This window comes from Trachypithecus francoisi, unplaced genomic scaffold (assembly GCF_009764315.1).
Source record: "Trachypithecus francoisi isolate TF-2019V2 unplaced genomic scaffold, Tfra_2.0 Lachesis_group16, whole genome shotgun sequence".
In the NCBI taxonomy this organism is placed as follows: Eukaryota; Metazoa; Chordata; class Mammalia; order Primates; family Cercopithecidae; genus Trachypithecus; species Trachypithecus francoisi.
This window is the reverse complement of record NW_022681461.1, coordinates 64,547,584-64,561,705: the sequence shown is the minus strand read 5'-3', so window position 1 is coordinate 64,561,705 and position 14,122 is coordinate 64,547,584. Positions and strand designations below refer to the sequence as shown.

At 38.3% G+C, this 14,122-nt stretch overlaps 1 protein-coding gene across 3 annotated transcripts in view; it reads right to left on the bottom strand.

The window, feature by feature from the left end:
• C5 (complement C5) overlaps positions 1-14,122 on the bottom strand; it is a 101,885-nt gene that overhangs the window by 84,586 nt on the left and 3,177 nt on the right. For 2 of the 3 annotated variants that reach the window (XM_033237614.1, XM_033237616.1), the window contains exons 2-5: positions 13,199-13,391; positions 9,713-9,875; positions 4,315-4,385; positions 1,292-1,383 (exon numbers count right to left, since the gene is read on the bottom strand). In XM_033237614.1, coding sequence (XP_033093505.1) covers positions 1,292-1,383; positions 4,315-4,385; positions 9,713-9,875; positions 13,199-13,391 — 519 coding nt within the window. Of the gene's footprint in view, positions 1-1,291; positions 1,384-4,314; positions 4,386-9,712; positions 9,876-13,198; positions 13,392-14,122 lie in introns of those variants that run through there. The other variant, XM_033237615.1, reaches the window with a different exon arrangement.

Sequence of the window (14,122 nt, the reverse complement as noted above, 5' to 3'; positions counted from 1 at the left end):
CATGTGCAAAGGCACGGAGGTAGGAAAGCACTGGACATGCCAGATCTTCTTGGCTGGCACATAATTTTCCGTGGGTCAAGTGGCACAAGATGAAGTTGGAGAAATGATAGCAGTAATAATAATAGGTTTAATTCTGCACTATGGAACATGTAGTATTTTCAAGAACATACACAATTTTTAAATTATCCAAGTTACTTAAACCCCCCAAATTCAATTTAATTTTTTAAGAAAAATTTCAGTACAGTGAATTAACTGTGAACTCCTCTCTAGAGGGCAGAGGGAAAATGACCATAAAAAGATTTTGCTCTAAAATTATAATGCAACCATGTATAGGTGCACTTGTCTTATTCATTCTGCTCTATTATAAATTTCTTCCTTTCCTTTCCTTTCCCTTCTTTTCTTTTCTTTTCTTTTTTTCTTTCTTAGATGGAGTTGTGCTCTTGTTGCCCAAGATGGAGTACAGTGGTATGATCTCGGCTCACTGCAACCTCCACCTCTGGGGTTCAAGCAATTCTCCTGCCTCAGCCTCCCAAGTAGCTGGGATTATAGGCACCTGCCACCATGCCCGGCTAATTTTTTGTATTTTTGGTAGAGACAGGGTTTCACCATGTTGGCCAGGCTGGTCTCAAACTCCTGACCTCAGGCCTCCCAAAGTGCTGGGATTACAGGTTTGAGCCACCGCACCTGGCCTATTATAAGTTTCTTGAAAGCAGGGACTGTGGATTCTTTATTTTGTATCTCTCCCTCCTGTTGTGATTTGCCCATACCAAGAATGTATTCATCGAATGTGTATTACATTGAATCCTGTTTAAACTTTTTCTTAAATCCTTTCATGTGAGGGCAAATAATAGATATAGCTCTGAGAATTCCTTCCCTCTTGGACTTTGCCTCCTGGTAGTTTATCCAGGCAAAAACTACAGACCACCATATTTTATAGCAACCAGAGCAAGGAACAAGACCACACCAGCCTTTTAAACTGACAATCTATTAGGTACTTTGACGGGCAGGAGTTGATGGTTTTTATGAGAAAAAAAACCTGGATACTATTTTTTCCTCTTCCCAATTTTTATTTCTATATGTAAAAAGAATGGGTGAGAAGTACTGGAAATTTTTTTTGCCAGAAACAGAGCTTAAATTCTCGCTAGACTTCAAAAGATTTTTCATGTCCACCTATGTGACACCTTTTGTTAACTAACACTAGGTGGCCCCCTTTAACTGGTTAGCTGCTTCTTCACCAAACGTTCCATAAGTGGTTTTAGAGAAAATTTTACTAACAAGTATTTTAACATACCTAGGATTAGACGGAATCTTGAAGTCAGGAAAAGAGATAATTCCAATATGATCAATTTCTTCTACCATGTCAACTTCTGATCCTTCAGGGTCCTGTGAATAAAAACAAACACCCTCAAAGGACAGAAACTACATTTTAAAAAATTCAGCTGATTATACGATCTTTGATGTACAAAAATATTTGTAGATCAAATATTTGAAGACTAATACCCAAGTCTTCAAATTAAATATGAAGGATGAAGATCAATTAAATGTTATAGAAGGGAAATATGGTTCATTTCAGCCACTTCCCTTCTTTTTCCAACCTTCCCCATCTCTCCACATTATCTTGAAGAGATTCAACTCTCTGTCTTACATCTAAAAGACGAAGTGTAACAACACGTAAAAACAGCAACAAACACTGATGTTTTTGACAAACTAAATGTGAATTTGGCAGACTTTTAAAATACCAGAATCTAATTTTTGTATATGTTCATTTGAAGCTTTCAAAAGCAAATATTCTATAAACTATATTTTTTAGCTAGATGTTTTATAAATGTATAGTATGGGCATTTTTCAGCTTCGTAAAACTCTCAAATGGTTAAACAAACTTGATAGTTCTCACAAAGCTTCCCCATAAGCTTCATTTTGTGTTCAGGTTAGCAAATAATTGAAATGAGGTTTTGACTTTCTTTGGACTACACATGGGGGTCCAATTCAGCCTTAACTCAACACATAAACATAGCAGGCAACGTAAGTGAGACCCCTATCTGTACAACAAACTTTTGAGACAGGGATCTTGCTCTGTTGTCCAGGTTGGAGTGCAGTGGTGTGATCATAGCTCACTGTAGCTTTGAATTCACAGGCTCAAGCAATCCTCCCACCTCAGCTTCCCAAGTAGCTGGGACCACAGGCACATGCCACCATGCCCAGCTGTTTTTTTTTCTTTTAATTTTTAGTAGAGATGAGGTCTCTCTATGTTGCCCAGGCTGGTCTCGATCTCCTGAGCTCAAGCAATCCCCCCAGTTTAGCCTCCCAAAGTGCTGGGATTACAGGCATGAGTCACTGTGACCAGCCTGCAAAAAAACGTTTAAAGAGTTAGCAGGGTGTGGTGATGGGTGCCTGTAGTCCTAGCTACTCAGGAAGCTGAGGTGGGAGGATGGCTTGAGCCCAGGAGTTTGAGGCTACAGTGAGCAATGATCATACCACCGGACTCCAGCCTTGGTGACAGGGCAAGACCCTGTCAAAACAAAACAAAACAAAAACAAAAACAAAAAAAAAAACCCAAAGCAAAAAATCTTAGCACCATTTACCATGACTGAAATTCACAGTTGGATTTTAGAGGTTTTATTTCTTAATTAATTGTAAAACTTACAGAAGCCTATTTTGAACAAGAATTATACTTGTAGCTGAAGATTTTTATGACTTTTCTTCATTACACTATCCATTGTGCACAATTCTAAGACCATCTTTCTTGGGTACTATTTTCAGGATACTTCCTCTATACTACTTCCTTAAGGCTCTGGGATCAGATTCCTCAATCTTTTCTTCCTGGGGCAGGAAGGGATGACTGACATTCATTTTTCTGCAGGTTATGTCATGATTCTGCATCACTTAAGTTCAACTATGAAGATGTTGGATAAAGAGCATACGTCCACACCCCTAGCATTCCCTGATAGAAAAAGGGCATTTGAGCTGACGTTGCTCTCCTTAGTTCACTTTCAGACATTCTATCAGTCAATCAGTTTATTTGCTAGCTTCATTTTTTAAATTTCTTCTTGCCCCCATAGCTTAACTCACACTTTTCTTACACGAATGGTCTTCACTATTTTTAAATAATTTATGTCAATTCCTTTCATTAACACCCAACTCAGGATTCCCTTTATCTATTCCATTCCAGAGAAGGATGTGTATCATCCCCACTCTCACCTCTCATTGGTCTTCCCTCTGAGCTCATGGTAGTTGTCCTACTGTACAATTTATTTGGTTTATATTTTAGTAAGGTTTTGTTCTCCAGTATCTACTCTTTTGCACCTGCATTCTGATAAGTTTTTGTTTTTGTTTTTGTTTTTTTTGAGTAGCAGAAAAGTGCTGCAGCCTATATTGAAGGACCATTAGTAGTATACCTCAGTTATAACTGAGCAGTTATAACTAGTTGTACTGTTTTATTTCCTCACAAAAGTGTTTGAGGTATGTGACATAAATTAGATGAGATCGTGGCAGTTCAATGCACAGCGTCTGTTACATATGTCATGTCTGATAAATGGTGAATTACTGCCAATCTTTAACTCATGGTCTAGCAAGATTTTTTGTGTTAGTATATTAGTTATTAAATGCTAAGTTCCTTAAGAGTATCTTTAAATATAATTCTTTTGCACATAATAAATACATAATAGATATATCCATTATGTATATCTTATAGTTAAATGGGTATTCAGTCAATTCTTAGTGATTGGTGGGTGGTTTTATGGTTTTGTTTGTTTTTTGTTTTTTGAGACGGAGTTTCACACTGTCACCAGCCTGGAGTGCAGTAGCACAATCTCAGCCTCCTGGGTTCAAGCTCTGCCTCCTGGGTTCAAACAATTCCCCCGCCTCAGCCTCCTGAGTAGCTGGGACTACAGGCGCACACCACCGAACCCAGCTAATTTTTTGTATTTTAGTAGAGACGAGGTTTCACTATGTTGGCCAGGTTAGTCTTGGTCTCCTGACCTTGTGAACTGCCCGTCTCGGCCTCCCAAAGTGTTGGGATTACAGGTGTGAGCCACCATGCCTGGCCAGTGGGTGTTCTTTAAAAAAGAAAACAGCAAGATTGTACTTAAATGGTTTAGCTCAAAATCCTTCAAGTTGTTGAAATTTAATTTGCATGAGCCTTTCACATATGTGTATTAGAGGTATAGATCTATGATACTATACTCATTGCAGATGTTCAATAACCATTTACGGAACACTGAATGATTTAGTGTAGTGTAAGGACAGGGTTATGAAATGAGATTCTTGTACTGAAAAAATGAATTAAAGTATTATTTAAGTAAATAAAATACTTACTATGAAAGTTAAGACGGTTTCTCTTTTGGCTGGCTTCAAGTCATCATTCAACGAATAAACTCTAATCTTTACTGTAAGAATAATTGATATCATCAAAAACTCTGCTAAACACAAGGATATTTTGATTTTTTAAAACAACCATCCTTAAAAGAGAAGAATCTTACTTTAAAAAACTCAATACACAAAAGTCCATATATGAAAAAAAGAAAGATTAGTGAAAAAAAGAAAAATTAGTTTGCAGACATATACATTACTTAAGATTCTTTTATTTAAGAGAATCCTCTGGAATTCCTTTAAAGAACTATTTCTCTTAGTGGATTTAAAGTACAGTTCACTTTCTTAAAATACATTTACCTACAATGTTTTGAGAACACATCCACAGTATGAAATTAATTACATCTGTAATTAGGCCATTATTTATCAAGAATTTCGTAGTAGCAAAATAGTGACTTCCATCATATGGTTATAGGGCAGCATAACATAATTGTCTCATAATAGAGTTGAAGATCTTAATGGAAAATTGGGAGCCTGATTCAGACATACACTCTTCCACTTATGAAAACCAACAAGGCTTCCAATTAGCTCTTATTGCAAAAGGCAGCTTTGGATTGTATGGTTTTGTTGTATTTATTGAGCCAGATCCTACACTTGTTCTCTCATTGTTAAAAGAGCAATGGCAGGGGCTCAATAACTGTTACTTTTCTTCCATTTCTTTCTGTCAGTTAATAGATCCCTACTTTTTAAAGAAAAGCATCTGTTTCGCTTTTAACTCACAGCTGTTTGAGACATAGTGATCTAATTCCTTCCAAAGACATACTGTAATTTCTGTAGGGTGTTGCTGATGCTCAAATCATTTCATGGTCAAACTTTACCCACAAAATGGAACTGGCACCATAAACCCAGTATCTTTTAAAAGATCAGTATTATGCAAAGCTCTGTATGAGAAACCACATTAACACTGGTTTTATTAAGTTCACAAGATAAAAACAATGTGCTCAGTAAATGCCCCACCTCTCTGCTCTCTCCTTCCCCTCACACCTGTCTCCCACCACAAATCCTATCTCCTGTTTTTGGACACACCCAGTCTAGGCCTAAGTATCACTGGGAAGCTGCCCAAGTCAGAAAGTCACAAAAGTTAAGAGCAGAGGCCCTAGAATTAAAAACTTTGGTCTCACTCCTGCCTCTGCCACTTTCTAGTATGACCCTGAGCGGGATACTTAATCCCTCTAAACCTTAGTTATCTCACTTGTAAAACAGGAATATTAGTGTGTGTTCATAGTGCCCTTGTGAGAATTAAATAATGCAAAGCTTTTGCATAGCCTGACACATACTAAGTAGTCAATAAATGTTTATTATTTTATTACTATTTCTGTTACTACTATTTGGCTAGTTTTTAACCCAGTTTGTGTTTAGATCAGAAAATTAATCTTGTCTTCACAGTGATGATACATTGGAGGTGAGAGCTATACAATTTTTTGTATAAAAGATATGGCTTATTGGCCGGGTGCAGTGACTCACGCCTGGAATCCCAGCACTTTGGGAGGCCGAGGTGAGTGGATCACTTGAGGTCAGGAGTTCAAGACCAGCCTGGCCAACACGGTGAAACTCCAGCTCTACTAAATATACAAAATTAGCCAGGCGTGGTGGCAAGTGCCTGTAAACCCAGTTACTTGGTTTGCTGAGGCTAGAGAATTGCTTGAACCTGGAAGGCGGAGATTGCAATGAGATAAGATTGCACCACTGCCCTCCAGCATGGGTGACAGAGCAAGATACTGACTAAATAAATAAATATATAAAAATAAAAATAAAAGATATGGTTTATTAATTTTAAAAAGTTTGGACACTTTTTTTTTTTTTTTGAGAGGGAGTCTCACTCTGTCGCCCAGGCTGGAGTGCAGTGGTGCAATCTCGGTTCACTGCAAACTCCGCCTCCTGGGTTCACACCATTCTCCTGCCTCAGCCTCCTGAGTAGCTGGGACTACAGGTGCATGTCCAGCTAATTTTTGGTATTTTTAGTAGAGATGGGGTTTCACTGTGTTAGCCAGGATGGTCTCGATCTCCTGACCTCGTGATCCACCTGCCTCAGCCTCCCAAACTGCTGGGATTACAGGCGTGAGCCACCACGCCCGGCCCTGAATGCCTTCTAAGTGCCAGTCGTTGTGCTAGGTACTGAGATACAGTAGTGAAACAAATCAGACATGGACATCTTTTAATGGAGTGGAGGAAAGAGGCAAACACAATTATATGTAAAATTCTAGGGTGTGAAGTGCCACAAAGGATACTTGCTTGGCCTTATGAGCATGTAGAAGAGGGAGAGTTGAAGAGGTCAGAGAAATCAGGGGAAGCTACCTTTAGAAGGGTCTGTGATGATATGTGAGGGTAAAGGAGGAGTTAACAAGGCAAAGGAGGGGCAAGAATGTACCATGCAGAGGCAACGGCATGTTACACAGGCCTTAATACGGATGGGGAAACAATGTGAGAAAGCATCTGAAAGGAGGTCAGTTTGGGTTGTGTCTATAGAGGGTGGGGCTGTAGTAGGTGATGAAGCTGGGGAAGAAGGCAGGACATAGGCTTTATGAAATTGAAGGATTTTGGGCAATATTCTAAAGTCATTTATCCAGTAAAGCCTTGAAGATTTAAGCCTTTATCCTAAAGATGCTTACACTAAAAATCCCTCAAGAATCTTCAGATTAAATGTGTTGATCAGGACATTACAGTTATAAATAACAAGACAACTAAAAAAATACTTCTAAGTAATTATTTTTCTTTTCTGTAAATATGGCTTTGTGCTATTCCATGGATAATGGAAAACACTTTCCTGGTTCTTACTGTGTGCTTGGCTCTATCTTAAGGGCTTTACACATATGAATTCAGTTAATTTTCACAACTCTTTGAGGTAAGTTGTATTATTATCTCTATTTTACAAGTGAGGAAAGTTGGGGGTCTGAGAGGATGAGTGATTCACACAGGGTCATACAGCTCACAGCAGCTCAAGCTGTGATTTGAACCCAGACAATCTGGTTCCAGAGTCTGCTTTTAACCAATTTACTTCACTACCTCTCAGAAATGGGCCAATATTTATAGGAAACTTCTCTCATTTTCCTCTAGGATTAGAATGAATGAGGATATTACATCTTCTTCTTTTTTTTTTTTTCTTTTTCTTTTTCTTTTTTTTTTTTTTAGACAGGTTTGCCCTGTTGCCCAGATTGGAGTGCAGTGGTGCGATCTCACTGCAACCTCTGCTTCCCACGTTTGAGCGATTCTTGTGCCTCAGTCTCCCAAGTAGCTGGAAGTACAGGTGTGCACCACTACACCCAGCTAATTTTTGTAGTTTTAGGAGAGATGGGGTTTCACCATGCTGGCCAGGCTGGTCTCGAACTCCTGACCTCAAGTGATTCACCCACCTTGGCCTCCCACAGTACTGGGATTACAGGCATGAGCCACCGCACCTGGCCAGATATTACATCATCTTACAGTAAAGCCCTGATAGAGAAATAATACATGAAGCCTTTTTTTTTCTTTCTGAGACGAAGTCCCACTCTTTGGCCCAGGCTAGAGTGCAGTGGCTCGATCTCAGCTCACTGCAACCTCTGCCACCCGGGTTCAAGCGATTCTCCTGCTTCAGCCTTCAGAGTAGCTGGGATTACAGGTGCCTGCCACAGCGCCTGGCTAATTTTTGTAGTTTTAGTAGAGGCAGGGTTTCACCATCTTGGCCAGGCTGGTCTTGAACTCCTGACCTTCTGATCCACCCTTCTCAGTCTCCCAAAGTGCTGAGATTACAGGCGTGAGACGTAAAGCCATTCTTTTTTTTTTTTTTTTTTTGAGACGGAGTCTCGCTGTGTTGCCCAGGCTGGAGTGCGGTGGCGCGATCTCCACTTACTGCAAGCTCCGCCTCCCAGGTTCACGCCATTCTCCTGCCTCAGCCTCCCGTGTAGCCGGGACCACAGGCGCCCGCCACAGCGCCTGGCTAATTTTTAGTAGAGACAGGGTTTCACCGTGTTAGCCAGGATGGTCTCAATCTCCTGACCTCGTGATCCGCCCGTCTCGGCCTCCCAAAGTGCTGGGATTACAGGCGTGAGCCACCGCGCCCGGCCAACGTAAAGCCATTCTTAAGCAAAGCCTTGATAACCGAGGAAGGCCCCAGGCTCTAAATATTACACTGCTTATTGGACAAAGACTGACCACCCTAAGTTGTGGGATGTATCAACAGGATCCAAGCAATAAAGTATCCTTCAATGTAGGAGGAGGACAAGGGAGATGATATGCTTGTTTCCAGGTATAATTATGTTTAAAAGGACCCAACCTTTGTGGGCAGAGACTATTTCCTTGTTTACCAAGTAGTCTCTTGGAGTAAAGAGATGCTACTATTCTGGCAATTATATTCTGGCCAAGCAGATAGCAATATCTCCACCCACTCTAGGCCTGTCCTTTCTGAGCTGATTGTAACAAATGATCCTGTTGAAATGGTAATGGTGCAGTCCAGTTCCACCCCACTATTCTCATCATCAACATCAACCAACATGTAGCAAATATCTACTGCATACTGTTTTTCAACGAAGTCAGCTGGTGCCCACTTCCTTTCTCTGTCCTGCTCCAAGAATATCATTAATGAAATTCCGTAGCCTCTCCCTCCCACATATACATCTCTCATATTCTATTTCTGATGCGCTTAAAAGTCAGTGATGGTGAGAGGGAGAAACGGGAGAATGGAAGGCTTTGCAAACACATGAATATATTGGGCAGCATTCACACTTTTCTGTGTTTTACTTTTGGTTCATTGGGAATAGGTCCAGTCATTCCTATTCACGTGATTTTGATTGGCTATTCTGCCCTTTTGCCTCTAGCAGAAGAACCATGAATATTAAACAATGTTCTAACAGAAACTTTCTTAGGTAGGTCCCCTTTGAAAATTAATATCCATATATTTCTGTGATCTAGTTTATTCTATGCTGAAACATCCGATCCCCTAGGGTTAGATTAATTTTTCCAGTTTGGGGATTAGTTCCAGACTCAGTGGAATTTTTAATGAAGATGGTTCTATAATAAATTATTTTCCCATTGCCAAATTATATCTGCAATTAAGTCTTACATTTGTTTAATAAATAAGACCTAACATAACATTTTACAATTTTGAAAAAGCATTTTCTACTTGGAAATAACTGATGGGGAAGGTAATGTAATTGTTGGTTTTGCAATTTATTTAGCACTTTCTCCATAAATTTAAAATTAACATACTATTAAATATTTGAAAGTATAGATGTCATTGGGAATTGAGAGTCTTTTGAGCAAATTAGAAAGAAACTGATCTCCACTCAATTTCAGGTATTAAAAAGCCCTACAATATAGTATCAGTAGTGTCAAATACCCCACCCAGAGAAAGAAATATCTTACACTCTACCTGACTGGTCTGGAGTATAAACAGGTTTGTCTGTGTGAATGAAGAGAAATCCATTGTCATAGGTTATTGGAATTTTTTTTGATTTTGAAAAATGCTTTGATACAACTTCCAAATACACATAAGAAACTTGGTTTTGTCCTCCAGGTAATTGTTTTGGTTGTATCTGGAAAAGAAATTGTTGATGGAAAACAGTATAATAATTCTAAAGTTATTAAACACATTAATTTTCTAAATTCAACTGTGATCTCATTAGAACAATGAGTATGTATATGTAATCATTTAAAAAGTGATACGGGAGCAAGAAGAGTAAATAAATTTTGCCCAAAGTCCTTTAGTGTTTAATTACATAATAAAAATTTAGCTTTAAGCAATTGAAAGTCTCTTTGGTTCCATGTTTCCTAAATTTTATGTACATTTAGTGAAGCTACTGTCATAAACGCCTTTAAGAAACCTTCACTCAATTAATTTGCTGGGTTACCCCGTGCTCCCCATTCCCTTTGTGAAACCTCCTGACCGATTCTCTGGATTTTTTTTTTTTTTTTGAGATGGAGCCTCATTTACTCTGTTGCCCAGGCTGGAGAGCAGTGGTGCCATTTTGGCTCATGACAACCTTTGCCTCCCGAGTTCAGTGATTCTCCTGCCTCAGCCTCCCAAGTAGCTGAGATTACAGGTGTGCACAACCATGCCCAGCTAACTTTTTTTTTTTTTGTATTTTTAATGAGACAGGGTTTCACCATGTTGGCTAGGCTGGTCTTGAACTCCTGGCCTCAAGTGATCCGCCTGCCTCAGCTTCCCAAAGTGCTGGGATTACAGGCATCAGTCACTGTGCCCACATGCCCAGCCTCTCTGGACCCTTAGTATTACCCCACATATTTCTGCTCCTATGAGTTGAGATGCTCATTTTCTAATTTATGTTTGTAATTATCCCCTTTACATTCAATGATATGTAAATTTAATACATGAAAAGTGATAAAAAACAAAAGTGTGTCTATGAAAATTTAGGCTTTGGAAACACGGGATGAAAGTTAATTACAAAAACCAACTGCTGTAGAATTAGCTACATGAAATTATTGTAAAAGTTTGGAAAACAAGAAAAATATATAAATATTCTGCACCCAGATTGCTTTGTAAGTGCCTTTAAGTTCTTTCTCCCCTTTTAAGAAGCAGAAACTATAGAACAGGCTGGGCACAGTGACCTACGCCTGTAATCCCAGCACTTTGGGAGGCCGAGGCAGGCGGATCACCTGAAGTCAGGAGTTCGAGACCAGCCTGGCCAACATGGTGAAACCCCTTCTCTACTAAAAATGTAAAAATTAGCCAGGTGTGGTGGTGCACACCTGTAATCCCAGCTACTTGGGAGGCTGAGGTGGGAGAATCACTTGAACCTGGCGAAGGCTGCAGTGAGCCGAGATCGCACCACTGTCCTCCAGCCTGGGTGACAGAACATGACCCTGTCTCAAAAAAAGAAAGAAAGAAAAAAAAACCCTATAGAACAAAGATGATCTATTAAAGTTGTAACACATAACAAATGAGATTTGACACTGCAATCCATAGATCCACACTTAAAGGACTTTGGTACAACATTAAACAATTGGCAAATAAAGATACATGATATTACTCTGATAAAATTAAATGGTTAAAATATGTACCAACTATGATTCCCCCACCTTAATCTAGTTTTTCAGTTAACCATATAGGTCAGCAGTGTTCAAAGGACTTTTTGTGATGACAGAAATATTCTGTATCTATGCTGTTCACTATGGCAGCCACTAGCTACCTGCGGCTATTTGAACACTTGAAATGTTGCTAGTGCAACTGAGATACTGCATTTTTAATTTCAGTTAAATTTGATTGATTTAAATTTAAAACAGCCACAAATACATTGTATCAGATAAAAGAGTGTCTTTTGAAAGTAACACTTTTTTTTTTTTTTTTTTTTTTTGAGATGGAGTCTCACTCTGTCGCCTAGGCTGGAGTGCAGTGGCACAATCTTGGCTCACTGCAACCTCCCCCTCCTGGATTCAAGCGATTCTCCTGCCTCAGCCTCCCGAGTAGCTGGGATTACAGGCATGTGCCATAAAAGTAACACTTTTAATAAATGAATTTTAATTGTTAACGAACTAATAAGTGGAAGAATTTGTTAAGAGATATGAGCATTTACTGCTAAGAACATTAATTAAAGAATTCCTATGTTTGATTAGAAATTATTTAGATTAGTGTTTCTCAGACATTAGTAATATGCATTAAAGGACAAAAGTCATGGAGAACCCTCAGCATTGACTTTTTATTATTTATAACATAACCAAAATAATTTTTATTACAAAGATACTTAAATATGTACAAACTTAAAACTGGGTGTAATCTAATGCTTATGATTTTTGTATAATTAAAAACTCAAATTTATAAAATAAATTCAAAATGTTACAAAATCAATATGATTCTAATTTTAAGCTCTTTATTACATTTCTGTTTTTAATTTCTTTATAAAGAACTCACTTTAGAGAAACTCTGGTCTAAATGAACTGCAGAGCCCATTTTACGTCTGATATTCTTTGATTTTCTTTATTAAGTGTCAGAATCTTTAGTAAGAAATAAGTTGCGGCCGGGCGCGGTGGCTCAAGCCTGTAATCCCAGCACTTTGGGAGGCCGAGACGGGTGGATCACGAGGTCAGGAGATCGAGACCATCCTGGCAGACAAGGTGAAACCCCGTCTCTACTAAAAAATACAAAAAACTAGCCGGGCGAGGTGGCGGGCGCCTGTAGTCCCAGCTACTCGGGAGGCTGAGGCGGGAGAATGGCGTAAACCCAGGAGGCGGAGCTTGCAGTGAGCTGAGATCCGGCTACTGCACTCCAGCCTGGGCGGCAGAGCGAGACTCCCTCTCAAAAAAAAAATAAAATTAAATTAAAAAAAAAAAAGAAATAAGTTGCAAATATGTCTCTAAGCAATCTATACTACAATATCTTAATAGGAGAAAGAGTTATTTGATCAAGGTTGTTCTTTCTATTCACTGCAGGTTGTCAATCAGAGCTATTCACTTTAGTAATAAAAAATTTTTAGTTTTTGAAGCTATAATTTTAGAATATTAAAGTTCAATCGAATGTTCAATAATATCCATGGATTTTTGTGGGCAACATACTACAGATCAAATCATATTCATATTTCTCAATTTCTTTCTAATAATAATTTTCACAGCAAATAAGTATTTCCAATTATTTCCAAATATTTTCACATTAGTACAATTTTATTTTCCAATAAGAATGTGAAAATTGACATGCATTGCTCAAAAAGCAGACATAACTCTTCTGTTTAGAATTTTCTGTTTCTGTTAGAATTTTCACTTACATTATCATTAGTGACTAACATCATCTAATAATCCCACAGTGGATGTAAATGATTAAATCTATATGTTATCAATAGTCAAACTTCGTACACATTTTTATTGAGAATATTCTGTATATATAAAGAAAAAAAGGATAAATTCATACTGTTAAGACTGCTGAGTTTTGGAATTTATTCTCTGAGGATAAATGAACATGGCCTGAGGAGTAACTAAATTTTTTATCAGGATAACTTTTAATAGAGATTGTTGCATCAAATGCTTCAGTGTATCCATAAACTTGAATCACAATGTTTTCAGATGCTCCAACACGGAATATTTTTGGTGCTGAAATGACATATCTGTTGAAAAAGGAAAAAATAAGGCTCAATGTCTTCATAGGACAAACTTTCTCATACTTTTGATTTTTTTCTCTCACTTGAGAGATTCCATTTAAAATACATATATTTCCTCACTTAAAAATGATATTAGTAAGTCAAAATGTACTTGTGATCCACCATAACTTTGGCATAATTTCTAAGTAGTTTGGAATTAAGACCTGAGAAATGAAGCTAGAGGTTTAGTTTACATTTCGAAAGGTCAGGTGATAATAGCACCTTCTCTTAGCTACTGCAGCCAAGGAAGACTTTTAATCGTGTTGACCAGAACATGTAAATGGAGTCAATATTTTTTGCTCAATGAAGAAAAAAGCAGTGATTGAATTCCAGCTGTGGCACCTGCCGGCTGAGTGACCGTGGTAAGGTCATTAACTCTTTCTGAGGCTAAAATAACTTACTGTGGAAAAAATCACCTTCTTTACCAGGCTCTGGTAAAGTATTAAGTAAGAACATGTATATGAAAGGGCCTAGCACTCTTAGTACTCAATACGTTAAGATTTATTAATCTCACTAAATTAGTTAAAAGGGAGTGATCTTAGAAATACTATGTTATACTAGTAAACAGATAACGAAAAGTATAGAATACAAGTGAGCTGGGAAGTGCATTTGGAAATGGAAATAGTGATGATGGTCCTTTAAGAGCAAATCATCATCTTCAAACAATAATGGTAATTAAGTATTTGCCATACATCAGA